Source organism: Catharus ustulatus, chromosome 16 (genome assembly GCF_009819885.2).
Source record: "Catharus ustulatus isolate bCatUst1 chromosome 16, bCatUst1.pri.v2, whole genome shotgun sequence".
In the NCBI taxonomy this organism is placed as follows: Eukaryota; Metazoa; Chordata; class Aves; order Passeriformes; family Turdidae; genus Catharus; species Catharus ustulatus.
In genome coordinates this window covers 1,494,823-1,522,090 of record NC_046236.1, presented here as the reverse complement: position 1 = coordinate 1,522,090, position 27,268 = coordinate 1,494,823, and the positions used below count along the sequence as shown (strand labels likewise).

The window sequence follows — 27,268 nt, the reverse complement described above, 5'->3', positions numbered from 1 at the left end:
ACCTGCAGTCAGTTGTATTCTTTAGTGCACTTCACTCCCAGCTCCAATGCTGCTCCAGCAATTTCCCCCTTGGAAAAGAGCCAACAGCTAAAATGAATAATCTTAGTGTTTTAATTCTGACTCCTAAATGTCAACTTCTTGTATAGCCAAAGATCAGGAGACCGCCATAATTAATAGAGACCAAACAACTGATTGGAGCCACTGCATTTTTATTTTGTACTATAAATAGAATTCCCCTCTAGTCCCCATTCCCTTACACAAGTAAATGAAACATGTAGCTGCATGTAACTCCATCCAGGAAAACACCAGCACTAACAGCTTTAACCACGAGGGATGGAGCTGTCTGTGGGAGGCCCTCTGCATTGGGTTCCCTTGCATGCTGTGCACAACCCTTGGTGTCTGGCAGTTCTGCCATCTCTTCATGTCCTTTTCCTTGACCTCTGGGGTGTGTGAATGCTCCTCCTGGATCAATGGCTGGTGCCATCAAAGTACACCTTCACTCTTCCCCAGTAGCACAGGCACAGAGTTGAACAAATAGTGGTGGTCAGTCTTGACACGGTGATTGCAGACTGAAACCTTGGCTTCCACAGAGCTGGTTTTCTCAGAGGACGAGCCCATCATTGAGTCAGTTGTCCACGGTGGGACTGTCTGGCTTATCAACATGCAGCTGACATAACCAGCTCCTGCTGGTCACCTCGGAGTCACCTGGACCTTCAGTCTCTCTCCTGACTCGGCTTCATACATGACTATGTGAGTAGGAGTTGAGGGAACTGCAGGTTCTACTGAGTCTTTGGACTTGAGGCACTTCACTGTCCTAAGGCTTTCTGTTGTTTTCTGGTAGGCAAGGAGGTAGAGGGGGAGAAGGTTTGGCAGATGTTTTCCACTACTGGTGGTGTTTTCTGCAGTGTGTGACAGCAAGCGGTGTGGCTGCAAGCATGGCCGGGGCAGAGGCTGTAGCAGTTTGGAGGATGCGAGGAGGGCGAGGCTTTGCAGTGATCTGGATGTCTACAAGGTGCTGCAGCTCTGACTGGCTGCTCTTGAAGTGAAGCTTCTAAAGTGGAGCAAGCGCTGTGTAATTGCTTCCAGACACCAAGACTGCCAGCTCCTGGATAGACATCTCCTTGTTGAGGTAACTGTCGTACTGGGCCGTGGTCAGCCTCCCGCTCTTCAGGGCGTCCTCGATGGAGAACTCCCTGCCAGACTTTCTGTCAAGGATCACAGATGATTCTCCGTTGGGACCCTTTATTGAGATCTCCTCCCAGTCACATTCCTGGCTCTTCAGTTTGACAAACAGGCTCCATTCAATAAGGCCAAACACGTGAGCTTCCTCTGGAGACATCTCTTTTCCTGTGTCAGGGTCAATGACCACGATGGAGCGCCTCAGGTGGTTCTCTCTTTGCTCCCTCTTGATAGCCACTGTCTTCAGGCGATTCTGGAGTTGCTCAATCTCTGCATCTTTTTCTCTGGATAACTGCTTCAGATCCTCTAACTCCCTTTCCAAAGCTTGGAACCTGGAGTCCAGGTTTATTCCACTGTCCACGTGGGTCATGTTTCTCAAATCCTGAGCTTCTGTTGCAGTGAGTTCAATCTCTGACTGCAGTCTCCTTGTTTCCATCAGCAGGTTTTGTTTCTCAAGGTGGAGCTTGTGGTTTTCCTCCCTTAACAAGTCTAGTTCCTTTGATGACTTGGAGTTGTTGAATTCCACCTCGGACAGCCTGGTTTCCAGGCGGTTGATATCTGCATCTAGCTCCCTCTTGCGCCTACTTTCTTCCTCCAGGTTGCTCTTCAGCTTTTGAATCTCGTACTCCGTGTCTCCTTTGTCCACTTGGACACTCTCTGAAAAGACCACTTTCTCCTTGACCTCCATCTTCTCCAAAGAAAGGAGCTTCTTTCTCAGGGCTTCTAGTTCAGTTTGCAGGACTTGCCTACGGTGCTTCTCTTCTTCTAACTCCAGCTTGAGGAGGGAGTGCTCCTTCTCCTGCTGGGGATCTTGCTGAAGGATCACTTTCTGTTTCACAGTCACTCGTTCTGTCGTTTCTCTTTCCTGTTCTTCCAGCTCGTTCAGGCGGATCCTGAGCCTCTGCACCTCCAGCTCGGCCTCCCTGCGGGCCTGTCTCTCCTTCTCCAGCTCCCCAAGCTGCCGCTCCAGCTCGGAGCGTCTCCTCTGCAGCTTGCGCAGCTCCTCGCGGAGCCCGTCGATCTGCTTCAGCTCGCTCTCGATGCTCTGGGAGAAGGAATTCACCTCAGCTTTCAAGGCAGGATCCTGCTCATACTTCACTACTTCCTGCTGGACCACTTTCTCCTTCACCTGGGAAAGTTCTTCCTCCTTCTGTCTTACTTTTTCTTCTTGGAGAAGCCGCTCCCTCTCCAGGTCGATATGCTTCATTTGTTCATCTGCCAGCTGCACTCGCAGCGACTCTACCTCCTCTCTAGTCTTGGGGTCTTCCCGAAACTGGAGGATTTCTTGAACAACTTCCTTCATTTGCACTTGAGGTTTGGTGTCTTTCAAAGCTTGTATCTCTTGTTTCAGCTGGTAGATCTCCAGGTCAGCTCTTTCAATAGCTCCGGTCCTCTCTATGATTTCCTCCCGGAGTCGCTGCAGCTCCTTTTCAGTTTCTGGATCATTCTTGTACTTAATGACCTCCTTAATGACTTCTTTGACTTCTACTAGGGGCCCTCTGTTCTTCAGAGCAGCCAGCTCGTTCTGGCAGCTCTTCAGCTGCTCGTCCCCACCGTGGCACCTCCTCTCCTGCTCTACCAGCTCCAAGCGAAGATTGGCAACTTCATTCTCAGCTTTGGGGTCTGGGCGCACAATCTCACGCACTTTCTCCTGAACAACCACCTTGGAGTTCTCCTCCTCCAGCAGCTGGATCTTCCTGAGCAGCTCAGCCTTTTCCCGCTCATTGGAACGGCCCTTGGACTTCTCATCTTCGTACTGGCGCCGGAGCTCGTTGACCTCCCTCTCAATGGCCAAATCTTTCTCCACCTTCAGCACCTCCTTGACGGTGATTTTGCCCTCAGCGATGGCCCGTTCCTTCTCCAGACGCCTGAGCTTCTCCTGGAGGAAGCTGAGCTCTTCCTCGTGCTTCTGCCGAAGGGCGCTCTCCCTCTCCTTGGTCTCCTGCAACATCCGGAATTCCATCTCCAGCTGGGGATCGTTCTGCAGCTTCAGCACCTCCTTCTCTGTGACCTTCTCCTGCTCTTTGTTCTTCTCGCTGGACAGCACAGCAATTTGTTGGCGTAAGAGGATGACTTCACTCTCCCTGGTCCCCTCCTGCCTCCTGAGCTCTTCCAGTTCCTCTTTGAGCTTCAGGATTTCAGCAGCTTGAGCCTTATCTTGTTCAATCCTCAGCACCTCTTTCACTATGTACTCCTGCCCTCCTTCTCTCTTCTCATGCTCTAGGACACGTAGCCGGATTTTAAGAGCCTCCAGCTCGTCCTGGAGCACCTGGTTCTTGCGCTGCTCCTCTGCCAGGTTTTGCTGCAGTCTGTGGAAGCTCTCCTCCAGCTGGGGGTCAGGCACCTTCTTCACCAGTTCTTTCTTCACCACAGTTTCTTGGGGCTTCTGGTTTTGCAGGTGGACAATGTTGTTCTGAATGGCTTCAATCTCCGCCTCGAGCTGTTGTCGACGCTGAGTCTCATCCTCAAGCTCTTTCTTCAACTTCCAGACTTCTTCCACAGGCCTTACAGATTTTTTGGTCTGGGCAAAGTCTTGTGTCACCTGAATCTCTGGCTGCTGTTGTTGGCAAAAGGATCAAAAAAAATTATTCAAAAAAATCCAGTTAATCACTCTTCTGGTGCTTATCACAGAATCATTTAGGTTGGAAAAAATCTCCAAGATCGTCAAGTCCAAACTGTGACTGATCCCCACCCTGTCACCCAGCCCAGAGCATGGAGTGCCACATCCAGTCATTCCTTGGACACCTCCAGGAATGGTGGAACCCTGGGCAGTCCCTGCCAGTGCCTGACCACCAGAGAAGAAACTTCTGATGTTTAACCTGACCCTCCCCTGGCACAACTTGAGGCCATTTTCCCTTGTCCAGTTCCTGTTCCCTGGGAGCAGAACCTGAGCCCCCAGCTGCCCCCTCCTGTCAGGGAGTTGTGCAGAGCCAGAAGGTTCCCCCTGAGCCTCCTTCTCTCCAGGCTGAGCCCCTTTCCCAGCTCCCTCAGCCTCTCCTGGGGCTCTAGACCCTCTGTTCCCTTCCCTGGACACACTCCAGCCCCTCCATGTCCTTCTTGTCATGAGGGGCCCAGAACTAGACACAGAACTCAAGGTGCCTCAGCAGTGCCAGCACAGAGGAACAATCACTGCCCTGGTACTGCTGGCCACACTATTCCTGACCCAGGCCAGGACCTTAGTGCCTCCAGCAAAGCAACAGGAGGGAGTTGAGCTGTAGCAACCTCTGAGCAGGGATCATTTGCAAATGGACTTGTCTGCAGGTTCCCAGCCTGAGAAATCCTTTCTGCAATGCCGGCTGCTGTCACAACGAAGCTTTGAGCCACAAGTGACACTAATTCTGCATCAGAATGGCAAAAAGAGAGTTAAAAATTATATGGAGCTTCCTAGGATGAGTGGGAAATGGGACTGAGGGGTGGTCTGTCCAATTGAATTGTCTGCTGATTAGTGATTTAGGAGAACAAAACTTGTTCCCAGCTTGTTCCCAGTTCAGCCTGTATTGGCAGAGCCCCATGGCCATTCACAGTGTCCTTGGGCCCAACACGTGTGTCCCTTCAGCGTCACCTTGCTCCTGTGGTCACCCACCTGCCGCAGGAGGCTCTGGGCAAACTCCAGGTTCTGCAGCCTCTGCTTGTTCACAGCATTCACTTCTGTGTATTTGGCTGCCAAAACAGCTTCCTGCAGAGCAAAAATGTGTTGGGAAGAGCTTGAGAAGGCCCTAAAGAGGCTCTGGGTGCTCCTCTAAAAACCTACAGCAGCCAAGTTTTCGGGGAGGGAGAGGGATTCTCATCTAGACACATTCATGGTCATACTGTGATTTTTCTATTCAAGATAAGCAGAAACAGGTGCAGTAAGAACCAGGTGAGGAAGAACCAGGTGGATACTTCTGCCTGCCTCTATAGGCAGGATGAGTTTGAGGCAGGTAGCAAACAGATCCTGCATAAATAAGTAGCTGTGGCCTCATCTCACTGTAAGTATTTCCATCTTTGGTGGTGAAATCTGTCTGAAAATCAAGAAGGGAAACGCTTCTGGAATTTTAGCATTTCTCCTCCTTTTCCCTTCCACATGTGTTAAATCCAGCATTTTCCCTCTCTCATTCTGGCAGCCCAGTTCAAAAAAATGATGAAAAATCCCTTCCTCCTGATTCCCTGCCCTTCCCTGTGGTCCCCTGTGGGACCAAGGTTCCCACAGTAAATGTAGGTGTTTGCAAACCCTCAGTGGTCCTGTGAGCTGCCCTCTGCTTCAGCTCTCCTCTGGCCACCCCTCACTTACCTCCTCCTTCACTTTAGCAGCTGGGGACTGCAGCCTGGGCTTCTTGCTTGTGTAGCCATTCCGGCCATTCTCCAGGTCCAGGATGGACCGCAGCTTCTCAGCTTCCAGCTCGTAGTCCTGTGAGAGGACATTCCCAGGAGAAATGGGAAATTCCTGGGTCCCCTTCATGCACAGACTCCTTCTAAGCTGCCCAAGCTTTAACAACTTCACCCCTTGACCCAATTTTTGGGAAGGCCACCAAAACCTCATCCTCTGCTCTGGAGCCAGGCTGGGAGAGCTGGGGGTGCTCACCTGGAGAAGAGAAGGCTCCAGGGACACCTCAGAGCCCCTTCCAATGCCTAAAGGGACTGGGGACAAGGGATGGAGGGACAGGAAGGACACAGGGAATGGCTTCCCACTGCCAGAGGGCAGGGATGGATGGGATATTGGGAAGGAATTGTTCCCTGGGAGGCCCTGGCACAGGGTTCCCAGAGAAGCTGTGGCTGCCCCTGGATCCCTGAAAATGTCCAAGGCCAGGTTGGACAGGGCTTGGAGCACTCTGGCATAGTGGAAGATGTCTCTGCCCATGGCTGGGGGTGGAATGAGGTGGACTTTAGGGTCTCTTCTGGCCCAAATACCCTGTGTCTGTTTTCTCTCACAGGAAGAACTTCAGTCCTTACCTTCACTGCCTGCTGGTACTGCTGAGCTGTGGCAGAGACCTTCTGCACCTCCTGTTCCTTGCTTGCAATGTCACTGAGCAGTGCCTGGGTGCACAGAGATACAGGTCAGAAGGAACACAACATCCAAATGTGTCCTTTGGCCTTTTTGAGGGTTACCATTAAAACCACAACTCTGAGAATTCCAACCTCCTTGAGCAGCCCTGCTTTGTATAAACAAGGCACAGGAGGATAGCAGGATCATAGAGCACAAAAAGAAATCTAATAAACATTTCTATTTTTGTATTTGATGTTCAGAAGCTACCTAAGTTCTGTTTCTTTTAGTATTGTTCCCTCTCCTGTCCCTGTGGAGCCCAGGGTGCTCTGGGAATTACCACTTGGCTCTTGAGCTTCATCTCCACTTGCTGGATGTTGTCAGTCTCCTGGGGCTCGTAGTTGGGGATGTTGCACAGGAACTGGTTCACCTTGTCGTAGTTGGTGCGGTAGTTGGAGTAGGCACTTTTTGCTTTCTGCAGGGTCTGCGTTCTGTGGGGGAAATCAGCTCAACTTCAGTCCTGTCCCATCTCCTGTGCCTGCTGCAGACACCTCTTAACCCATCCTGCTTCCCCTGCTCCCTAAAGATGTGGATCTGAACCAGAGTTGTTAGTTGTTCTCTTGGCACCTCTGTTGAAAGAGAACTTAATCCTTGTTTTCCCAGCTCTACCCAGCCAGCACATGCCAGCAACCTCTTCCTCCTCAGACCTCCCTGCAAGCCCTTCTGCAATTCCTCCTTCCCAGCATGGTATTGTGCCTCCTCCATTTCCAGCGTGGTTCCAACCCCACAGCCAATATCCTGGCTCTGCTGCCCCGCAGCCTCACCTGTGGTCGATCTGCTTGCTGAGGTTGTTGAAGCGCTGGTTGAGCTTGTACAGCTCTGCCTCCTGGCGCTCGATGTCAGGGCAGTGCTCCTGGAACTTGCTGGCCAGGGTGTTGGAGCATGTCTTGGTCCTCTGCAGGTTCTGCTCGGCTTCACTGAGCAGGAACTTCTTGGACTGGAGCTCAGTGCCCATGGCCTGTGGGAAAAAAGCAGGAGAGGGAGATTCTCTGGGGTTTCACACAAGCCAGGCTCTTGTCATATCAACTCCAGCAACTGCACTGGAGCTGCAGGGCTGAGCTGCAGCAGTGCCACCAGTTATGGAAAAAAACAAGTTCAAGGCTTACATGGTAAGCAGAACCACCTGGTAAACCTGACAGGGAGAAAAGTGTACCTCTTGCTCCCCCCTCCACCTGCTGACCTTTAAAAGTAACTGTGCAATGTGCAAAATAGCTGCTGCTCCTCATGCAAGGCTTAGATCCTGTTCTTGCCAGGGCAGCAGCAGAACAGTGAAAGCTCTTCCATGTTAATCTGAACTTGGGATTTCATGGAAAAGCTGAAATGAAATTCTGGTCTAGCCAGTTTTTGGTCTTTCTATAGCAGAAGAATTGCCAGTTTGAGTAGTTTTCCAAGGAATAAATGTTCTCAAAGCCAGGCCCATCTTTCCACTATCAGGTCACTGTGTTGCTTTTCCCAGATCATTTTATCCCTCACTTATCTAAGAATCACAGAACATTTGAATTTGAAAAAAGCTTAAAGCTCATCTCATTCCAACCCTGCCATATCCAGGGACACCTTCCACTATCCCAGGCTGCTCCAAGCTCTGTCCAGCCTGGCCTTAGGCACTTCCAGGGATCCAGGGGCAGCCACAGCTTCTCTGGGCACCCTGTACCAGGGCCTCACCGACCTCACAGAGCAGAATTTCTTCCTAACATCTAATTTAAATATTTTCTCTTTTAGTTTAAAACCATTCCTCTTGTTCTGCCAGTATCTGCCTGTGTAAAAAGTCTCTCTCTTTTTTATAAGCCTCCTTTAGGTACTGGAAGGGGTCTGAGGTGTCCCTGGAGCCTTCTCCAGGTGAACACCTCCAGCTCTCCCAGCCTGTCTCCAAAGCAGAGCGGCTCCAGCCCTTGGAGCATTTTCCCTGGACCTGCTCCAACACGGTCTGTGTCTTTCTTGTGCTGAGGACTCCAGACCTGAACACACCAGTGCTGTGGGAGGGTCTCACAAGGGCAGAGTAGAGAGGGAATCAGTCTGCATTGGTCCTTTTGTCAAATCACAATACTCCAAGTGGGATTTGATTTGATTTGATTTGATTTGATTTGAGGATGGGAGGTGTTTGTGTATTATCTGAAGTAGGTGGGGATCACTGCAGTCAAGGTGAGCTCTCACCCCCAGCTGGGGAAAGCCATCCTGTCACCAACAGATCCAGCCTGGGAGTTGAGCAGGAGTCACCACAGCTTTTGGAAAATGGTTTTGCATGTGCAGTATGAGAACAGGACAGAAACTCACCAGCAGCTCTTCCTTCTTCCTGTCCACCACCCTCAAGTCCTCTGGCACCGTGTCATCTATGACCAGCTTGTTCTCATAGCTTGACAGCAGGTCTCGGCCCTGCTGCAGGCTCCTCTCCAGGTTTGTGGCCACCTCAACTCTGTAGAGACACGAGAAGAAGGTGTTTAAGCACACCTGCACTCTCCTCCTGCAGGATCCTGCCTTAGGCCGGGCTCAAGCTGGGACTTAAGCCATGACTTACTTCTCCTGGGCAGCGCTGAGCAGCTGCACCACGCGCTCGTACTTCTTGTTGGTGTTGTCCACCTTGTTCCTCACCAGGGTCGCGCTGCCTGTGTTGGGCACGGATTCGATGAAGGCCTCGCACTCCTGGATCTTCCTCGTTTTCTCAGGCTCGATCCGACGCACCTCGTTGGTGATGTTCTGCAGGAAAACAAAGCCTTTAAAGCAGCTGAGCCTCGACCTGCTGGCTACAGAGGAGCCACGCTTGGCTGTCCAGGGTGAGGAAGGAAGTCAGGATTTGTGAGGAGGAAGGTGCACTTCAGCCCTGCAGGGCACAGGAGGATATTTTTGGTTGATTTTCTTATGACCTGTCTCTCCTTAGCAAGGAAACTCCAGCTGGGGAGTGGTTCCCAGCAGCTCCAGCTCTGTCAGGGACATGCTGGATTCATCTTGGCCATTGGGCTCTGACGGATGAATCCTTGCCTGGACATCAAAGTGCTGCAGGCAGTTGGGGCAATTTCCTTTTTCTTGTGGTGGCACCTGGATTTTGACACAGCCCTGGGCAAGTGATGTAACCAGGATCTGAACTTCCTCCTAAACCAGAGGAGGTTTGTGGCACAGAGCCTGGCTTAATTAGGGGTCTGAAAAAGAGAAAAGGAACTGGATGCTACTGCCACTGGAGCCTGAAGGAACGGGTCCACAAGGAGAAACTGCCTTGGACCACAAGGGTTTTCCTGTTCCTCTCTGAGCTGGTGATAGTGGTGGCAAAGTTCACTGTGCTCAGATGATGGATCAAACCCTGAGGCTCCCCTCTCATCCTCACAGCCACCACTTGCAGCCATCACCTTTTTCCCATTGAACTGCGCTGGACCAGAAGCAGGGCAAAGGTTTTGGGCTTCTGAGGCTGCTCATAGGGCTGCTCCCCACCTCTACTGGAGGAATCTATGAGCATCACTCCACACCCCATTTCCAGGGCTCAGGGAGCACTTAAGCACCCTTGGTTATTGAGAACCACTCTGGAGACCCTTTGGAACCATGGTTTCTGTAAGGCACCATCCCTCAGCTCCACAGTCCCCACCTTGAGGTCCTTGGAGCGCTCGGTGCTGTCCTGCACTGCCCGGCTCTGCTCCAACGGTGGCCTCAGGTTTGCTGTTATTGCTTTCTCCTGCTTGTCCAGGTCACTGTTGACTTTCTCCAGCCCTGCCAGGAGCTGGCGTCCCCGAACTGATGCAGCATCTGGAAACCAAGATGAGAACAGATTAAAGCTGGTTGAAAATGGCTCAGTCCCACTGGCAAGTGCCAAACCCTCATCCTGCTGCACTCCCTGAGACTGGCCTGCACTGACCACAGCCTGGCTGCTCTGCCCCACACCCATCCAGCACTGTTGACCCTTAGGACCTGGGAACATCTCCATAAGATGCTCCACCACCTAAATTGAAGGCTTTTTGTGCCCCAGGCTGCCCTCCTGCCCCAAACCTCCGATGCTGTCTGCCTTCAGCCCCTCATAGCGCTGCTGGAGGACGTTCTTGCAGTTGTTGGTCTTCTCCTTCACGCTCACGTAGTGCTTGGCAATCCTGCAAAACAGGACAGAAGGAGGTCAGTCAGACCCTCAGCCTCTCCATCACCCTTTCACCATCCCAGCACGGCTCCAGGAAGGAGCTCCAGCTCTGCAGGGGTTGTGGGGGCTGCTTCCTCGAGGCAGCCATGAAGCAGGTGAGGGGAAAAGCACCTTCACTCCATGTTGGGGTAGAGCAGTGTCTTCATTAGAACAGGGGAGAGGCAGCCAGGCAGGCAGGTACCTGCCTGCTGAGGGAGGGGTGGGCAGCTCCCCCTGCCATAATGGCCCCCCAGAGCAGGGGAACCTGGACGGCCCTGAGCCAGACCCTTTTCCAGGTGGGATCTTGTGGCCAAGTAGGAAGGGGCAGGAATCCCTTCGGGAGGAAGCCTGAGGCTCCGAGCAGGCAGGGCTTCGCTGTGGGAACTGGGGCAGGAGCCCCGGGGTGCCAGACAGAGGCGCAGGGCCTGGGGCTGGGCTTGGGGCTGGGGCTGGGGAAGGCGGAGGCCCGAGGGGCAGGGGACGGTCCTGCGCAAGGCTGGTGGCACGTACTGCTCTGCCTGGGCTATCGCTTCTGGGTCGGGCGGGGGGATCATGAAGCAGACCCCGGGGGCGCTGATGGTGTCTCCTGCGCTGTCGGCCACTTCCCAAAGGTCTCCGCCGTTCCTCTGCAGGGTGTAGTGGGCTCCGCGGCTGATCTGGCCCTGGGGACAGGAACCTGTCACAGCAGCACGGCCAGGGCGGCAGGAGCGGCACAGCCCCAAGCCCTGCTCCCGGCTCCTCCAGGAGTCTGCCCCTCGCCAGAAACTCGTGTGCGTGCTCCTCCCTCCCCCCAGCCTGCAGGCACCGAGCCGTGCCTCTTGCACCAGCCACGGCAAGGGAATTCCCACTCGGGCAGAGATGAGGAGGCGTTCCCAGCGCTGTGTTCTGGCTTTTCTTTGCCGAGAAGCCGGCAGCTGAGTTAGCTGGAGCTGCTGGCCCGTGTCCCACCCCAGGCACTGCCGTGGTGGCTGCGGGCCCCGCTGTGCTGTGCCTTTGGCCAGCTCCTCAGTCCCCAGACTCACACGGTGCTGGGGATGGGGGGTGCGGACTGGGCACGCCGCTGGTGCTGGGGCGTTCCCTCAGTCAGGAACACGCCGGGACATCTGCTCAGGGAGCGTGGGAATGTGACGGAGCTGCGTTGTCGCAATATCCCGAGAGTGTGTGAGAGGCAGCGAGACCCCTCCTGCTCCTCCGCTGCAAAACCTGCTCTTCCCACTGGGGCAAAGGCGACCTTTGCCTTGTTCCCCCGCAGGAGCCACCACCTTTGCTAGGAAAAACCTGCTCCTTCCCCCAGTGCCACTTCACTGCCGTGCCCCCTGAGGTCCCACAGCGGCTGTGCCCCGCTCCCGGGCCGGGGATGGCGGTCCCGGTACCTGCTCGCCCTCGTACTCGCAGAGAGCCTCCACGGGGATGGGCTGCGGCGGCGGCTGCCGGCGGTACCGCAGCGGCAGGACCTGCTGGCTGCGCTCCTGCAGCGACTTCACCACGGCCTCGTACTTGTCCAAGGCCTTCTCCTGGTCCTGGCACGGGGCAACAATAAGAACCAGTCAGAAAACCGGGGAAGAAAAAATTCCTGGGCTCTCACAGCCAGGGAGGAGCTCCTTCCCACGCAGCCGGGACAGAGACGGTGGCTTCTCCTATGCTGAAGGCACCTCCTGCAGCCCTGTGTTCCTGTTCCAAGTGCTCCTGCACTCTCCTGCCTCCTTCTGCAGTCAGGCTGAGAGCACTGGGACTGTGCCCAGGGGTTGCCAAGCCAGCGGGCAGTGACAGGGTGACAGGGCTCCCTGGTGCCCCACACCTGTGTGGCTGTGTTGGTGCACAGCCCCACTGCCAGCTCTGATTCCAGCCCTGTCACGAGGCTCTCCAGCAGAGACTGTTCCTACCCCTGAAGGTGGAGATGCTGAGATGATGAGTGGGATGGAGTACACATGGGGAGAGGGACAACTTAGGAAAAGCTATCAGCTGTCCTGGGACACCTGCATCAGCTGGGCCTGCTGCAGCACGCTTGGGTTTGGGTTTAGGCTTAGGCTTGGGCTCAGGCTCAGCACAGCCCTTCCCAAGTGGGCGATCTCCAGCCTAGCTCACTGCAGCACAGCGAGTTCCACAACCTCCTCTGGCAGCAGGTCTAATTATGCTCCCACCCTTAACGAGCACTAACTCAATGAGAGAACAAATAAAAACCAGCCCAGTGAGCAATTACGTTGCTAGGGGAGAGGCAATCTCTAGCCAGGGGGGAAGGAAGAGCTGGGGGAAAGCCGGGCACGGGGAGGCAGCAGCACGGCCAGGCTGCTCCCCATGGAGAAAGCTGGGCCAGGTGCCCACACGGGCGGGGACGTCCCTGTACCAGTGCCATGGGCACAGCGGCTCCTGCTGCTGCCTTCTCTGCCTGCAGACACTCACATCCAGCTCCCGGAGGAGAGACTCCAGCTGGTATCTGTCCTTGAACTCCGGGCTGAATTTTTGGTCCAGGTCTGTATCCACCTTCTTCAAAAGCTCCTGAGCATCCTTGGTGTCTTTCTGAAACTGCAGAGAAGGAAAGTTCCTTGTGAGAGAGGATCCTGCTGAAACATGGAGCAGACCCTCCATGGTCTTCACACAGCCACCTGGAGCTACTCTGGTCATCTGGACACCCAGAATATGTGGGGAAAGACAAGGGATCACTATTTCCCTTGTTTGGGACATCAGCTCAAAGGAAACAACAACCAGGAGCGGCTCATTCCATTCATTCAGAGTTATTAAGTCCCACCTTTCCCTGCCCTCAGTTTTGTTTCACTGTGACAGCATCACCACGGTGTGTGGTGCCACCAGTGCCAGTGCCAGGAGAAGGGAGAGCCAAGCCCTTCCACACACAAACCATCCCCTGGGGCAGCTGTTCTGGCAGGTCCCCATGAAAGGCACTGCTCGGGCTGGGCAGCACAGCTCAGCTTGGGCAGGAGACTCATGGGGTGGTGAGCACGCCCAGGCTGTGGGAGAGGAATCCAGCCCGACCTGCTCCCCTGCAGAGCCTCCCTGGCTGTCGGATTCCATTTATCCAGCAGACATCTGTCTGCTCAGCTCCAGCTCTGCTGGGCCACTCAGGCCTTGTGCTGGACTCCTCGGGGGCAGCTCTGCCTGTTGCAGCTGGGATTTCCTACATGGAGCCCTTCTGCTTCCCAGTGCAGTGTGCAAGCTCTCCCCAAGCCCTGTTTGGGGTGAGGACAAGGACTGACCCCGACTGTGACTCATGGAATTCAGTGCTGGAGCAGAAGCTTTCTGCAAGTCATGCTTTGGCCAAGCAATCACTGACCTTTGGTTCCTGAGCAATTATCACTTGTGTTCTACCAACTCAAGGTGCTCTCCTAGCCTTAAAAATCCCGGTTTTAGAGCACTCCATCTCTTCTACCCAATTTCCAGAATAGCAGGAATTTTTGTATTCTAGGATTTCCTGCAACCCTGCTCTCCAGGCTCCAACAAGTCACTGCCCCCAGGGATGTGGTACCTTGTGGAAGTCCTCCATGAACTTCAGGTGGCTCTCCTCGCAGATCAGCAGGTTCAGGTACTCCTTCCAGTCGGCGTGCACGGCCTCGATGTGAGCCTGCAACACAGGGGTGGGACATCAGTGGGATCCCCTGGCAGGGGGAAGCCTGAACTGCTCACCAGGAAGTCCCAGTTGCCATCCTGGGACTGTTGACATCCTGTCAGCTCTTGAGCTGCCTCTGGAGCACCCAGATGCTCTCAGGGGGAACCTAGGATGGGAATACCCAAGGCTGGGATGATCCCATGGGAACACAGACTGTGTGCAGGTGGCAAATCCTTGTGGCCATCTTCCCACCAAACAGGGAAGGGTTCTCTCTAGGTGGGCACAGGGTAATTGCCACAGGAATGAGGAAGATGAGAAGAGCTTCTTAGGTTTATCTTTGCTCCTCTTGTGGTGTTTACACACCTGCTAGTGAAGGAGGCTTTTCCCCCTTGGCATCTCAGGAACTAAAGTCACGAGTGGTGTTGGCACTGGGTCCCACTCTGGAGAAGGTCTGGGCGAGTTGCCTGTGCTCTAGGGTGGGTGGGGAGCTGGGACCCATCCCTGGTGCTCACCTCGATGGCATTCTTCCCAGGGTGGTTCTGGGCCAGCAGCTGATCCCCATCAGCGTGCAGCTTGTTGATGGCCTCCTCCTTCTCCTCCAGCTTCCGGTGGATGAAGTTCTGGATGGAGAGAGGTGAGATATTGATCCCCATGCAAAGGGAGGGGACCCTGGCTGCAGCCTGGGCTCAGCAGCTCCACAAGACAGTGTACTGTTCTCCCACTGCAGCTTTCACTTTTCCTTCCCTTGCAGATGTTGCTAAAGATGTGGCTGTTTCCAAGCCAGCACTGAGATAAAGGACCAGGAGGTGAGGGAGCTGTTGTGCTTCCCCATCATGTTATCTTTGGCATAGGTAAGGAATGACCTCACTATCCCTGTACTATCAGCTGTGCATCTCAGAGCCCTTCACGTTGGGCTGGGGGAGACTGAGGCAGGGGGAAGGAACATTCCTACCCCCATCCAACTCCCCTGGTGCCATGGCCAGCTCCCTTTTGCCCAGCAGCAGCCAGAGCAGGAGCAGGCTGGCAGAGCAGGGCCAGGCTGCCGGGAGCGCACAGACCTCATACTGGCGGCGCCGGCTGGGATAGTCCAGGTTGTGGTCACTCCAGTCGTAATGGGTCCTGTCCTTGGCCTGCTGATCCAGCCAGTAGAGCTTGTTGGTGCAGCGCTGCATGTAATCCTGCAGCGAGTTCAGGTCCTGCTGCCGCTGCTGTGAGCCGGCCTGCAGGGGGGCACAGGCACAGCTCAGCCCAAAGCTCCTCTCTGTGGGTCCCCCAGGGGTGCCTGGCCACCCCAACCCCAGGAGGGTTCTTCCTCCAGGATCCCAGAGGTTCTTACCAGCAGCTTCTGGTATTTGGCTTGGAAGTCGCTCAAGTTTTCCTGGAGAAGAAGCAAGGCAGGAGTTAGGAGCGGTGTCTGGAGAGAGGTGGCCTGACAGGGGCTCGAGGGTGCAGAGGGATGCGGGTTTAGGCTAGAAGGGGATGTGGTTTATGGGATTTGCCTCACTGTAAAGCCAGAGCCAGTGTATGTGATGCTGGGCTCTCAGGTTGGGAGGGGATCTGGGCACCCACCCAAACCTGCTCTGGGCTGTAGCACCCTGGGTGGTGGGACACCCTCTCCTCCCTCCATGGCTCAGGGCAGGGCTGACCCTGCAGGGCAGCAGCGAGAGGGGCAGGAGAGCTGACCTTGCTTCCTTCCTTGACGATGTGTGGCCCGATGGCCATGACCTCGTTGTGGAAGATGTTGTGCTCTTCTACTTGGCTGTTGACCAGTGGCAGGTCAGTCCCAAAGCCTTTGCTGCTCAGCGCATCCTGGGGTGCACAGGAGTTGGGGTTAGCAATGGGGCAATGGGGTGAGGCTGCCAAGACCTAGGGAGCTCCTCTTGGAGGTGGCCATGGTGCTGGGCTTGGATGGGCTCTGCTGGCTGCAGTGTGTGAATGCCCCAGGAGTGTGTGGGTGAAATCAGCTGTGCTTCGGGGCAGCCATGGCAAAACCAGTTTGGGGGGTTAAACCCTTCTCTGGCTGGGACAGTGTAGGGAGTGGGATAAAATAAAAAATAAGGGCTGTGGAGTAGAGCCTGAAGCAGGTGGTGACTGGGGATGCTGAGGCCAGGACCAGTGCCACCTTGAGCACTGACAGCAGCTTGCCTTGTCCCACCGCCTCTGCCCCTGCCCTGTCCCCCAGCTGTTTGCTGCTCCCAGGATGGAGCTCCCTAGACGTTTTCCAAGAGCTAGTTTCTCCATGGAGAGCTGCAGTAGCTGGTGCTACTGGCCAGGCAGTGACACTGGTGGCCCCCTTGGTACCTGTTTCTCCTCGATCACTGTTGACCAGTTGACCTGGGGCTCAATGTGCTGCAGGGGGAAGTTGTAGATCTGGTCGTGTTTCACTCGCAGGTTTGCCACGCGTTCCTTCAGCTGCCGGATGCTGCGGGAAGGGAACGGTGAGGGTGGCATGCAGGATGTGGGCATGGGCTGGCATTAGCATTGGTGGGTGTAGATGATCCTCTCCCAGGCCCCCGTGGATGGTGGGCTGTCCTTAGGGGAGAGCCCTGCTGGGCTGGCAGCAGCTGCACTGTGTAATGGCTGGGCAGGGAGAGGTCAGAGGTTCCTGTGCTCTGCCCTCTGCCAGGGGCTGCTCCTGTGGCTGTGAGCTCAGGCCAGGCTGGACCTGGGGCAGAGTGTGGGGTACAGTGGGCAGGTGCCACCCTGCCATGCTGCCATTGTCTTGCACTCCACATGCCCAGGATGGTGTGGGTCACACACCCTAATGGGAGTTGGGATGCAGAGGAGCCCGTGGTGATTTCCCCCACTGGAGAAGCCTCCCCCTCATCCAAGGGCTCTGGGGAGAGGTGGCCCTGTGGCACTCACTCTTCTGTGATCATGTCCCCCTGGGGGTGCTTCATGTGCCGGGCCACGGCTGCATCCCCATCCAGCACGTAGAGCAGCTTGTCAGACTCAGAGAGTTTTTGTGCTGTCAGCTCCTTGTACTGTGCCAGCTGGCACGCCTTGATCTTGTGCAGGTCCTGTGCAGGACAGGAGAATAGGTCACCTCTTTGTACCGAAGAGATCATGGCACCCTGCTCTCCCTTGGCACTGGGGAGGGGCAGCAGCTCTGCTGCCTCCCATCCACCTTGAGTGTATTTTACTTTCCCCTCTCCTGTCACAGGATCATGGGATGGTTTGGGTTGGAAGGGACCTTAACAATCATCCAGCTCCAACTCCCTTGCATGGGCAGGGACAACTTCCACTTGATAGAGTGGCTCGAAGTCCCATCCAATCTCACCTGCTGGAGAAGGGCTGGGGAGCTGCATCACCTTGGGATGCATCCTTTGGGATGAGAAGGATGGTTCAGGCCTCTCCTCCTCCAGCTCAGCTCCCTGCTGGGATGCACATCCCCACTCTGCACTGTCCTGCCCCCCGGGTAGGGGAAAATTTCAGGGCCCTGTTGCCTGGAACACCCTCCCATCCTCTTCCCATGAGCGGGGGAACGCCAGTAATCCCTCGATGACCCCTTACAGATCATCACAATCCAGGTGGCAAGGCAGGGCTGGGCAACCACCGACATATGCCACAGGAGAAGAGGGGAGAGCCCAGGAAGTGCCGAGGGCTGGGGCAGGAGGCAGGGGGAGCAGCCTGTGAATATGGGACCGTGCCCTGCTTACATTTTGCATTCGGGAGTCGGTCTCCACGATGTTTTTCTCCACCTGGTCAGCATTTTTCTGCAGGCGCTCGATGAGCTCGGTCAGCTCTTTGCTGGAGATGCTGGAGAGAGAACGGGGGGCTCGTCACCCCACAAAGCCGGCCACAGCTCCCGGGGGTGCAGTGACCCCGCGGGTGGCCGGGGGCCAGCCCAGCCTGCAAGGCACTGCAGCTGTGTGTGACTCACTGCTGCCTTCCAACACTTTCCAAAATACTCAGCCAGTGGGCCAGGAGGGGGTGGGGACGGCTGGAAATGGGAGTGATGCCTGAGCCTCCCTCGGCTTTGGAGAAGGACAGAAAAGAGCTGTTTGCAGTGACAGGGAGAGAATCGCAGAATATCCTCAGCTGGAAGGGGCTCAGGAGGATCATCAGCTCCTGGCCGTGCACAGACACCCTAACAATCCCATCCTGTGCCTAAGAAGGGGGGTCCAGTGTGGAAATAGAGGAGCTGGAGCAGCAGGGAGGCCCTGGCCCCCATGCCCACAGGGCAGGTGGCCCTTTTGAGGCTGTTGCCCCTGCCTGCAGCCCTGCTCTGCCCCTCTGTGCCAGGCTCAGGGCTTCCTTCTCTGCAAGGAGTTAGTCACAATTCAAACCCAGGAAAGGGATGGAATCACACACATTGCATCTCTTCCAGTGCCTTCTGCCGTGCTGGGCACTGGTTTTGCTCCCAGGGTGACGCTGGCCAGGCTGGCTGGCTGCAGGGCCAGCCCAAATATTCCCATCCAAGTGCAGGGACGGCGGAGCTGGAGCAGAGCAGAACAACCCATGACGCAGCTTCTGCATTGCTGGGGTTATTTTAAACATTTCATCTCATTGCTGTCACTTCGGCTGCAAGGAGAGGCTGCAGCATGCCAGGGCCAGCTCCCAGGGCATGTGCCAGGCATGTGCCTGCAGCTCTGCCACCGCTGACCAGAGGCAGGAGCAGGGTGTGCTCCCCAAATCCCTGCAGCCAGAGGGAACTGAGGCTGCTGGCAAGATTGGGGTGTCCCAGCTGTACTGCTTTGCCATCTGAGCTTAAACCAAAGGCTGGCTCTGTCCAGTCCCAACCACCTTAATATGAGCCTTAATGACCTCGTTATGTGGTGGCAGAATTAATCTTTGTAAGGAACTTGGAAGTGTCAACTGCTGCTGAAGCAGCTGGAGAGGACGAGCAGGACTGGCTGAGGTCAGCAGCATCCCAGCAGTGCTGGTTCATGGCACAGAGAGTTCCTGCATCCCCAGGTAGAATCACAGAATTGTAAAGGTTGGAAAACCTCTAAGTACATCGAGTGCAATCATTCTCCCAGCATGGCCAAGGCAACCACTAACCCATGTCCCCAGATGCCACATCCACGCAGCTGCAGGAATAGGGACCACCCCCCCGCCACTGCCCTGGGCAGCTGTGCCAGTGCCTGACCACCCTTCCCGTGAAGAAATTTTCCCAATATCCAATTTAAACCTCCCCTGGCACAACTTGAGGCCATTCCCTCTCCTACAGTCCCTGTTCCCTGGGAGCAGAGCCCAACCCCCCCCGGCTGTCCCCGCCTGTCAGGGAGTTGTGCAGAACCAGAAGGTTCCCCCTGAGCCTCCTCCTCTCCAGGCTGAGCCCCTTTCCCAGCTCCCTCAGCCTCTCCTGGTGCTCCAAGCCCTTCCCCAGCTCTGTTCCCTTCCTTGGACACATTCCAGCCCCTCAGTGTTGTGAGGGCCCAGAACTGACCCCAGGATTGCTGCTGCAGCTCCCCCAGGACTCTGGTGCTGAGTTTCAGGACCTGTTCCTGCCTGCCTCATGTGCTGTCGCTTCAGTGCAGCAGATCAAACTAAACCGCAGCTCTGGGCTTGTTCTTCCCTACCTCAAACCTGCCCCAGGCTGCAGGAGCCTTGTGGCATCCAACAGCTCCAGGAAAGTTCACGTTTCCCTGGGAAGTTCTGGTATGAGCATGGTTTACACTGATTTTTTTCTTTTTATAGAAGCTGCATCATCAGGATGGTACTCGGAGGTTTGTGCTCATCCCTGTGCCTGCTGCCTGCCTGGCACCTCCTCATCAGCAGCAATGAACCCAGTGGGCATTCCTGGGCAGAGGGGACAAGGAAGGGGTCACTGGGAGATGTGGTTGCAATAATTTCAAGGGTGACTGTCATTCTGTGTTCAATAATCACAGCTGGAGGGTGCAGGGTGCACTGGGAGATGGGATATGGGTGGCTGGGTCCTGCTCCAGTGGTAGAAGCAGCTCCTCAAAATCCACTTTGGGGTTTCTTCCAACCTTCATCATCCCACAGAAACCAGGGCAAAAGTCAGGTGGAATCAGTAGTTTGGAGTGGGTGTCTGAAATGTGCTGCACGTGTTTGGGTGTCTTTGGGTGATGGTTGCTCAGAGCTGGCGTCTCCTGCATCCTGGCAGAGCTTGTGGCCACCAAGGAGCCTTCCTCACCTCCCACCTATGAACTGGAGGCCACCTGAGCTTGGAGAGTGAGAGAGGTTCATTATCCAGGTGGGAGCTTGGGCTGCTTTGCTGTGAGGGCTGGGAGCTGGACTGGCCCTGAGCTGGGGACGAGCAGGAAGCTCCTGCTGGCTCCTCTCCCTGGGCCCTACCTTGGTCTCAGTGACTCCAGCAAGTCCAAGGATGGATCTGCAGGGTTTCAGTAGATCTGCAGCATGGATGTGAAAACCATCCTAAAACCCAGAAGTCTGAGGTTTTTCTAGTTCTACTTTTGACTGAAACCTCTGAATTACAGGGAGGAAATAAACCTAAGCCAGAGATTTTTTGGATCCATGGCTGTGGTTCAGGCTGCTGACCTGGAGAGCTGCCTGGCAGAGCTGAGTCTGGAGCCTAGGCCCAGCCTTTGTGCTCAGTTTGCATCAGCAAAACTGAGCTCAGGTGCTGGAAGCAGCAAGTGCAACACCCCAGCCCTGACCCACTCCCTCAGGTACCAGCTTTGCTGAGCCAGTTTGGGATGAGGATGTTGTGTCTGGGCAAGGATGAGCCCCTTGTCCCTTTCTCTCTGCTCCTGTCTCAGGTTGGAGCCACAGGCTCTCCTCAGCCCTGTAATCACCTGTGCCCTGCCAGCCCCTTCCCAAGCTGGGGGATGCTGCCCCTGGACACCCATCCCCACCTCCTGCCCTCCATGACTGAGAATCCAGGACTGGCCAGAGCCACCCTCCAGCCCTGTGGCACCTGGGGACAGTGACATCCCTTCTCCATCACTGCAGGACTAGGAGCAGGTGAGGGGCTGAGGACTGGGAAAGGGAGGGCAGAGAATGGCAATTCCCTGTGTTGGAGGGCATGGTTTGCCTCGTGATGCAGAAACTGCTGCTTCCATCTGCAGTGTCTGGGTGACCAGGACAAAGAAATGCAGCCTTGCTCAGAGCAAGCAAGGACATGCTGGGATGTGGTGTGGGCATGGCTCAGCCCTCCTGACACACCAGAGAAGCTGCTGCTCTCTCCACCTCTGTGGTTTATGTGAGAGTCACCAGCTGAGGCTATGGGACAGGGAACTCTCATAAAAACTCCCATGGGAGCTGCACCTCAAAACTGCAGCGTCGGAAGCTGCTCCTGTGCAGCCCAGCCTGCCCTGAGCAGGGAGCTCAGTGTGTGCTCTGCTCATCCCACTGCTGCTGGAAATGCAGGGAGAACAAGTGTGCAGGAATAAATGCAGAAATAAGAGAGAATGGGAATCTCTGATGTAAGATCTCTCTTATTTGTGTATTTATTTCTCCATACTTGTCACTGGTACCGCTTCATCAACCAGCTTGGAAATCACTGATGTGAGAACATCAGGCCTGTTAATTACCCACCTGTCCCCTCCACAGCTGGGTTATGTGGATAAACCAGAGGAGGAGTCCCTGCATCCAACTGGATGTCAAACAGGGACTGCTGGAACCTGGCTGAAATCTCCATGCCAGGGGATGGAGGAGTTTGGCTTCCCTGTGCCCTTCATCTGCTGCAGGGGGAAGATGCTGGGAGAAAAGGAGGAATGGCTTCCCACTGCCAGAGGGCAGGGATGGATGGGATATTGGGAAGGAATTGTTCCCTGGGAGGGTGGGCAGGCCCTGGCACAGGGTGCCCAGAGAAGCTGTGGCTGCCCCTGGATCCCTGGTCCAAGGCCAGGCTGGACAGAGCTTGGAGCAGCCTGGGATAGGGGAAGGTGTCCCTGGACAAGGCAGGGTTGGGATGGGATGAGCTTAAAACTCCCTTACAATGCAACCCATTCTATGATTCTGTGCACAAATTGATGGGCAGAGCAGTCAGGAAGCCTTGGCTGTCCCAGGAAGAGTGTGTGGATGGGATTGATAGCAGCTTCTTTTGGGAAACTGCTGGGAAGAGCCATGGGTGCATTCAGGCTTTGGAGCAGAGCTGCTGGCAGGGTAAGACAAAGGGATGCCAGGGCCAAAAAACAGGCTGGTGGGGATGGCTGGAGCACAGCTGGGGAGGGAGAAGGGCAGGATTTGGCCAGAACCCAGCTGGGATGGGCAGCACACACACGACTGAGCAGAACCAGGAGTGAAGGTGCCCAGGGCACAGCCCCTGCAAGGCTGCAGCAGAGGGGGGGAAATGCAGAGCTGTTCTGCTGGAATAGATAAGGCTTTGTTTGAGAGATGAAAAAAAAAAAAAAAAAGCCTGGAAAAACTGGCTTTGCCATTTCTGGAGAACTTTAACATTCTCTGGCCAGGAAGGAAAAAATGATCTCTCTGGTGAAAAGCTGTGCTCGGCAGAAGAGTTGTTTTTTGTGAATGCCATTGGCTGGCTGGGCTGAAGGAGCCCAGGTCATTCCCATGGGGCATGGGAGCAGGTTTTGGGGTTTCTCCCAGCCTGGGGACCAGGAGGAAGCAGCTGTGCCATGGCAGACAGCACTTTATCCATGTAGCACAATTCTGATCTCAAGACCTTGGTTTCAGAGGGGTTCAGGTATTTCTGAAGGCGTAGGGGGGACTTTTAGGATTCAGGTTTTTCTTTCTTCTGTTTTCTTATGGCTTTGGTGATTTCTTTTAGTATTTTATTTGTGATCTGTCGGGGTATTTTTATTAAGAGGGGTTCTCAAAAGACAAATATGATGATAATTACTGTAATATGAAAACTTTGCTGCTAAAAACTGCACTTTTTTTTCCTCTATTCCTTTTTTTTTTCCTCTGTTCTCATTAGGTTGCACCCTCACTGGTAAGAACAGTTTTTGGAGTAAATCTCCCTGAAATCAGTTTCTCCAGGATGTGCAAAGGTCTTGTGCTTGCTGGCCAGTGGTAGAAAACCCCTTTGATTCCTCGAGTTTCCTTTTTTCCAAACAAGGAGGCTGTTTCCTTAATCCCTCCAAGGCACGATGTTCAGACACTCCTGAATTTTGACAGCTCCAGCTGACTGAGTTCCCTGGGAAGGCTCCTGCTGGGAATTTGTCCCATGAGCCTGATCCTTGCTGGGAGGGTTAATGGGAAGGCTCTGTCCTGCTCAGGGATGCTGCTCTCCTGTCAGAAAACCTTCCCATCCTAGAGGCTTCTCCTGGTGGGACAGCTTGGCCAGGGACAGGGCAGTTGGGTGAGGATGGGATCTGAGCAGGGATCCCAATCCTGATTACTGCATCCCACCACTGGGATGGACAGCACAGCAGTCAGTGACCAGTCTGCTGCTCTCAATTCCATCCCCATTCAATGTCCATTTATACAGATTTCATCAAAAGCTCTCCCATGTCAGCCCTGCTGCTGAAGGCCAGACTTTAGGAGGGATTAAATGAATCCTCCAGGAGGCCACAGCACACAGCTATAAATGTCCTTAAAGATCCCTGAGCCACAGCTCCCACTGCATGAAATTCCTCATGCTGCTTTTAGTGACACTGAAGTGAAACTGTGGCAGGGTAGAGGGCACAAGGGCTGGGCTCTGGCTATGGTAATTCAGGTTTGGGAGAGATTAGGATCTGGCTGAAAACTCAGAGCAGAGTCCTGTCAAGCTGCCCACCTCAGGGTGTAGCTGGACAGCAGGGTTGCTGTTCTCAGCCCAGCCTGTTCCAGTTGTGTTTATCTTCCCTGGTAGGAATGGTGATATTTTATTGTAATCTGCATGGAAATGAGAGCAGAAACAGGGCGGGGATGGGAGGCTCGCTCCGCCCTCAGCACGGAGCCGCTCCTGACTCACCTGTCTGGGCCTCCTGCTGACTCCAGCCCTTCCAAACAGCCTCTGGAAATGGTGCCAGCCCTGCAGGCAGAGCTGTGCCAGTGCCTGCACCCCTTCTTACCTGGGAAGTGACACTGCTGGGACTCTCCAGGTCTGGGAGCACTCCTGGGTGGATGCTCTCACCCCAAGGACCCTGAAGAGGAACAACTTTCCTGCTGCTAGGAGGGAGAGTTTCAGTGACTGCTGTGAAGGCTGACCTGGTTTTTATCATAAAATTATCAAATGATTTGGAGTAGATGGGCAGGGACACCTTTCACTATCCCACGCTGCTCCAGGCACTATCCAGTCTGGCCTTGGGCACTCCCAGGGATCCAGGGGCAGCCACAGCTTCTCTGGGCACCCTGTGCCAGGGCCTCACCTCCCTCTTTGTTTTCTACTTGCCAGGCCTGGACTATCCAAAGAAGAAGCCAACCTCCTGCTTTCTAAGCATGGCAAGTGTTTGAGGAACATGATGTGGATGGAGGCTGATGATTTTCCCCACACTGTGGCTCTGTTCAAGGTTTGTGCCTTCCCTTCCAGGAACACACATCCAATGAAGTGGTCATGGCTGAATTCCCAGGGCCTGACCATACTCAGGGATGAGAGCACAGTAACACAAGCAAGTTCATGAGATGAAAGAAATGTCACTATCATCCTCCAGGATCCCCAGCAAGGCAGGGAGATGCCCAGGGCTGGATGGGGATGGCTGCTGAGGCTGGAGACCTCGAGCCCAGGCAGATCACAGAGCTGCAGCAGATATTCCTAAGGAGAGACTTGGACCTGGTGCTGCTGATGGAAGCCTGAGGGCACTTTGGGGTTAGGACAGGGTGGCTGTCACATCCAGGGGACAGAGAGTTGTTCATGAGGAGGTTGCAGCACCTGACTTGGGTTCCAGTGCTGTTCATGGAGATGTTCCCATCCTCGGCAGGCTGTGTCCCGAGGCTGAGGAAGCCACCAAGATTCCCATGGCTCCTTTCCAGGCTGTGTCCTGCTGCTGGCCGATGTTCCCCAGGCAGCCCCTGCCTCCCTCAGCTAAGCTCATGGCCCTGGCTCCCGGGGCTGGCAGGACACGCTCCAGTGCCCCTCACTCTTGCCAAACCGGTGCTGGGTTCTTGCCCTGTCCCTCGGTGCTTTGAAGGCTCCGTCCCGGGCAGCAGCCAGGCACCGAGCCCTGCCCGAGGTGCAGCCCCCGCGCAGGATGAGGCCGGGCTCACGCGGTGTCGAAATCTCGGTCCCTGCTGTCGGCGGGGGCGGGCGGTTGATTTTAGGAGTGTTGCTCTGTTTTCCTGGTAGCAGAGCTGGGCGGGAGCCGCCTGGGAGCCTGGCAGTGCCTGGAGCAGGGGACGGGGCAGGAGCTCCTCATTTCTTCGCAATCCTCCTCCAGCAAGTTGTTCAACCGGTCGGGCACAGGCTTCCCCACCTTGATGGTGGGGCTGTTTCCACACGGTGGGAGTGTTCACTGGATTCACAGATGTTTGTAAACTCCAAGGCAGGAATTAACAAATTGGGGCTAATAAGCACAGCTCTCCTCGAGGTGCGCATGGACAGCCGGGGCGCAGGGAGGGAGGGAGGGAGGGAGGGAGAGTGGCCCCGGGCGCAGCCCTGCGCTGCTTCCTCAGCCACCACCAAGCCAGAAAAACAGAGGTTTTAGCCTGGCCCGCAGCCTCTGGAGGTGCTTTGGCACCTGTCCAGGGCCGCTGGGCTCCAGGCAGGAGGGAGGCTTCTTCCTTCCTGAGCCCATCCGCCGCGGATGGCGAGAGCACGGGATACCCAGGGCTGGCAGCGCTCGGAGCGCAGTGTGGGGACCCCGCCACGGCCCCGGGGTGGGCACCCCGCACAATGCAGGTCTGTCTCCTGCTGCTTCACAGCATCCTGATGCTCTCGGAGTGCTGTGCTGCCAGCCCAGATGCGGGTTCCTCACTTCCGAGCCGTCCCCGAAGCTCCGAAATGCGCCTGAATATCGGCACCATCCTTCAGCCATGGGAAGGCCGGGGCCACCAGGGAGGTGCGGAGCCTCACAGGGCTCTGTGTCACCCCCGTCTCCTCCTGCCTGCCCTGCCCAGGGCAGCATCAGGCAGCAGAGCGTGCCCCGGGCTTCGGGAGCCGGAGCCTGGGCGGCCCTGCCGAGCCAGCCGAGCTGCCGGGGGAACCTTCCCCGGGGCTGGAGCTGGAGCCTCAGCCCCAAGAGAGGGAGCTCAGCAAATGCGCTGTGGCAGGGCAGCAGCGGGCAGAGGCTCCCCTGGCGGGGAACACCCTCCCACCACCACAGCCCCGCTCCCGTGGGCAGGGAGCAGCCGGGGGCTCCCTTGCTTGGGAAATGTCGGCGCCTTCTGGGCTGACTGGTCCCTTTCTGGGCACTCGAAGGCACCTCAGCCCCTGCACCAGCTCCCCAGCTTCCTTCCCAAAGGAGGATTTTTGAGAGGGGGCGGCTGCTCCGAGTCCACGAGTCAGAGCTAGTGCCGATGGAAAAGAATGGAAAGGGATGAACAAGCCATGGGCTTGGATCATGAATCCTTGAACCGCTCAGAATCCTGGAGCACTCCACATGCTCTAGAATCTCTGCAGCTCCTCTGGGAACCACAGGACACGCTTCTGAATTAATCCCAACATCCACCTCTTTGGGAAAACATCCCAGTGCAGGCAGGGGCTGGGGACTGTCCACCGTGCAGCCCAGAGACGCTGAGCCTTCCTGGGGGGAATTTTTACACCTTTTCCCTTTTATCAGTGACCTTTCACAAGGCACATTCAACACGCTGCTTTTTTTTTTTTTCTCTTTTTTTTCCTCTCTCTCTTTTTTTTTCTTTTTTCTTTTTCTCCTTTTTAACCAACCAGTACAACCGAAAGGCGTCCCCACCCCGTCAGAGAAAGCCGAGGAAACGACGAAGAACAGCCAGACTATTCTATTTCCCCCCAAGATCTAAACCAGCACACACCTCGGAAGGGAAGGAACCTGCTCGCTGGAGCTCCTGCTCCTGCGATGGGAGGGGAGAAACAACCTCTGTGCCCACACCCGGCGCAAGAGATGCGGACCCAGCTCGGGGAGGAGCTGACACTTCAGCGGGGGCCAAACATCGGAGTTCCCACACGTCAGGGGCTCTACCATCGCTCAGAGGGTGCCCACACCTCGAGGATGTCACACTTCAGGGCTCCTCACCTCGGGAATGCCCACTCCTCGGGAATGCACATTCCTCGGGGGGTGCCCACACTTAAGGGTGTCCACATCTCCGTGGTGCCCACACATCCAGGGGTACCAACTCTTGGGAGGTGCCGATAGCTCGGGATTCCACACCTCGGGAGATTCCCACACCTCAGGGGATTCCCACACCTCGAGGGATTCCCACACCTCGGGAGGGCTCCCACACCTCGGGGGGGATCAGCTCCGCCGAGCCCCGGCGCGGAGTGGGGGGGATGCTGCGGGACGGGATTCCCGGGATGGCGGCTCTGCTCGTCCCGGGAGGAGCGGGACTGCCAGGGGCCGGGTCACTCACCTCTTCTTCTGCACGGAGGGGCTGTATTTCCCTTTGTTGCGTTTCCTGAAGAGCGAGTGCATCGCGTCCCCGCACGGCGCCCGCCGCGCTCCTCCTGCCCGTACCCACCGCCGCCCGCAGCCTCTGC

The 27,268-nt window shown here is 55.6% G+C and overlaps 1 protein-coding gene across 1 annotated transcript; it reads right to left on the bottom strand.

Annotated features, from left to right (window-relative positions):
- Positions 1–192: 192 nt before the first annotated feature.
- PPL (periplakin) lies at positions 193–27,268 on the bottom strand. The gene is made up of 22 exons (XM_033074374.1): positions 27,142–27,268; positions 17,505–17,604; positions 16,711–16,865; positions 16,147–16,267; positions 15,529–15,654; positions 15,182–15,223; positions 14,904–15,065; positions 14,358–14,465; positions 13,765–13,860; positions 12,687–12,809; positions 11,660–11,806; positions 10,797–10,948; positions 10,166–10,263; positions 9,768–9,925; positions 8,712–8,890; positions 8,471–8,609; positions 6,964–7,157; positions 6,480–6,630; positions 6,109–6,192; positions 5,450–5,566; positions 4,763–4,855; positions 193–3,736 (listed from the first exon to the last, which is right to left on the bottom strand). The coding sequence occupies exons 1-22, from the start codon at positions 27,201–27,203 to the stop codon at positions 1,052–1,054; spliced, it is 5,292 nt and encodes a 1,763-aa protein (XP_032930265.1). The 5' UTR covers positions 27,204–27,268; the 3' UTR covers positions 193–1,051.

Excerpts from the sequence above, each read along its gene's own strand:
- PPL (XM_033074374.1), bottom strand. The coding sequence starts at position 27,203 with ATGCACTCGCTCTTCAGGAAACGCAACAAAGGGAAATACAGCCCCTCC. Across the intron at positions 16,268-16,710 it reads GGGGACATGATCACAGAAGA|CATCCGGCAGCTGAAGGAAC; the intron begins GTGAGTGCCACA and ends CCCTTCCCGCAG. Across the intron at positions 8,891-9,767 it reads AGCGCTCCAAGGACCTCAAG|AACATCACCAACGAGGTGCG; the intron begins GTGGGGACTGTG and ends GTTTTCCTGCAG.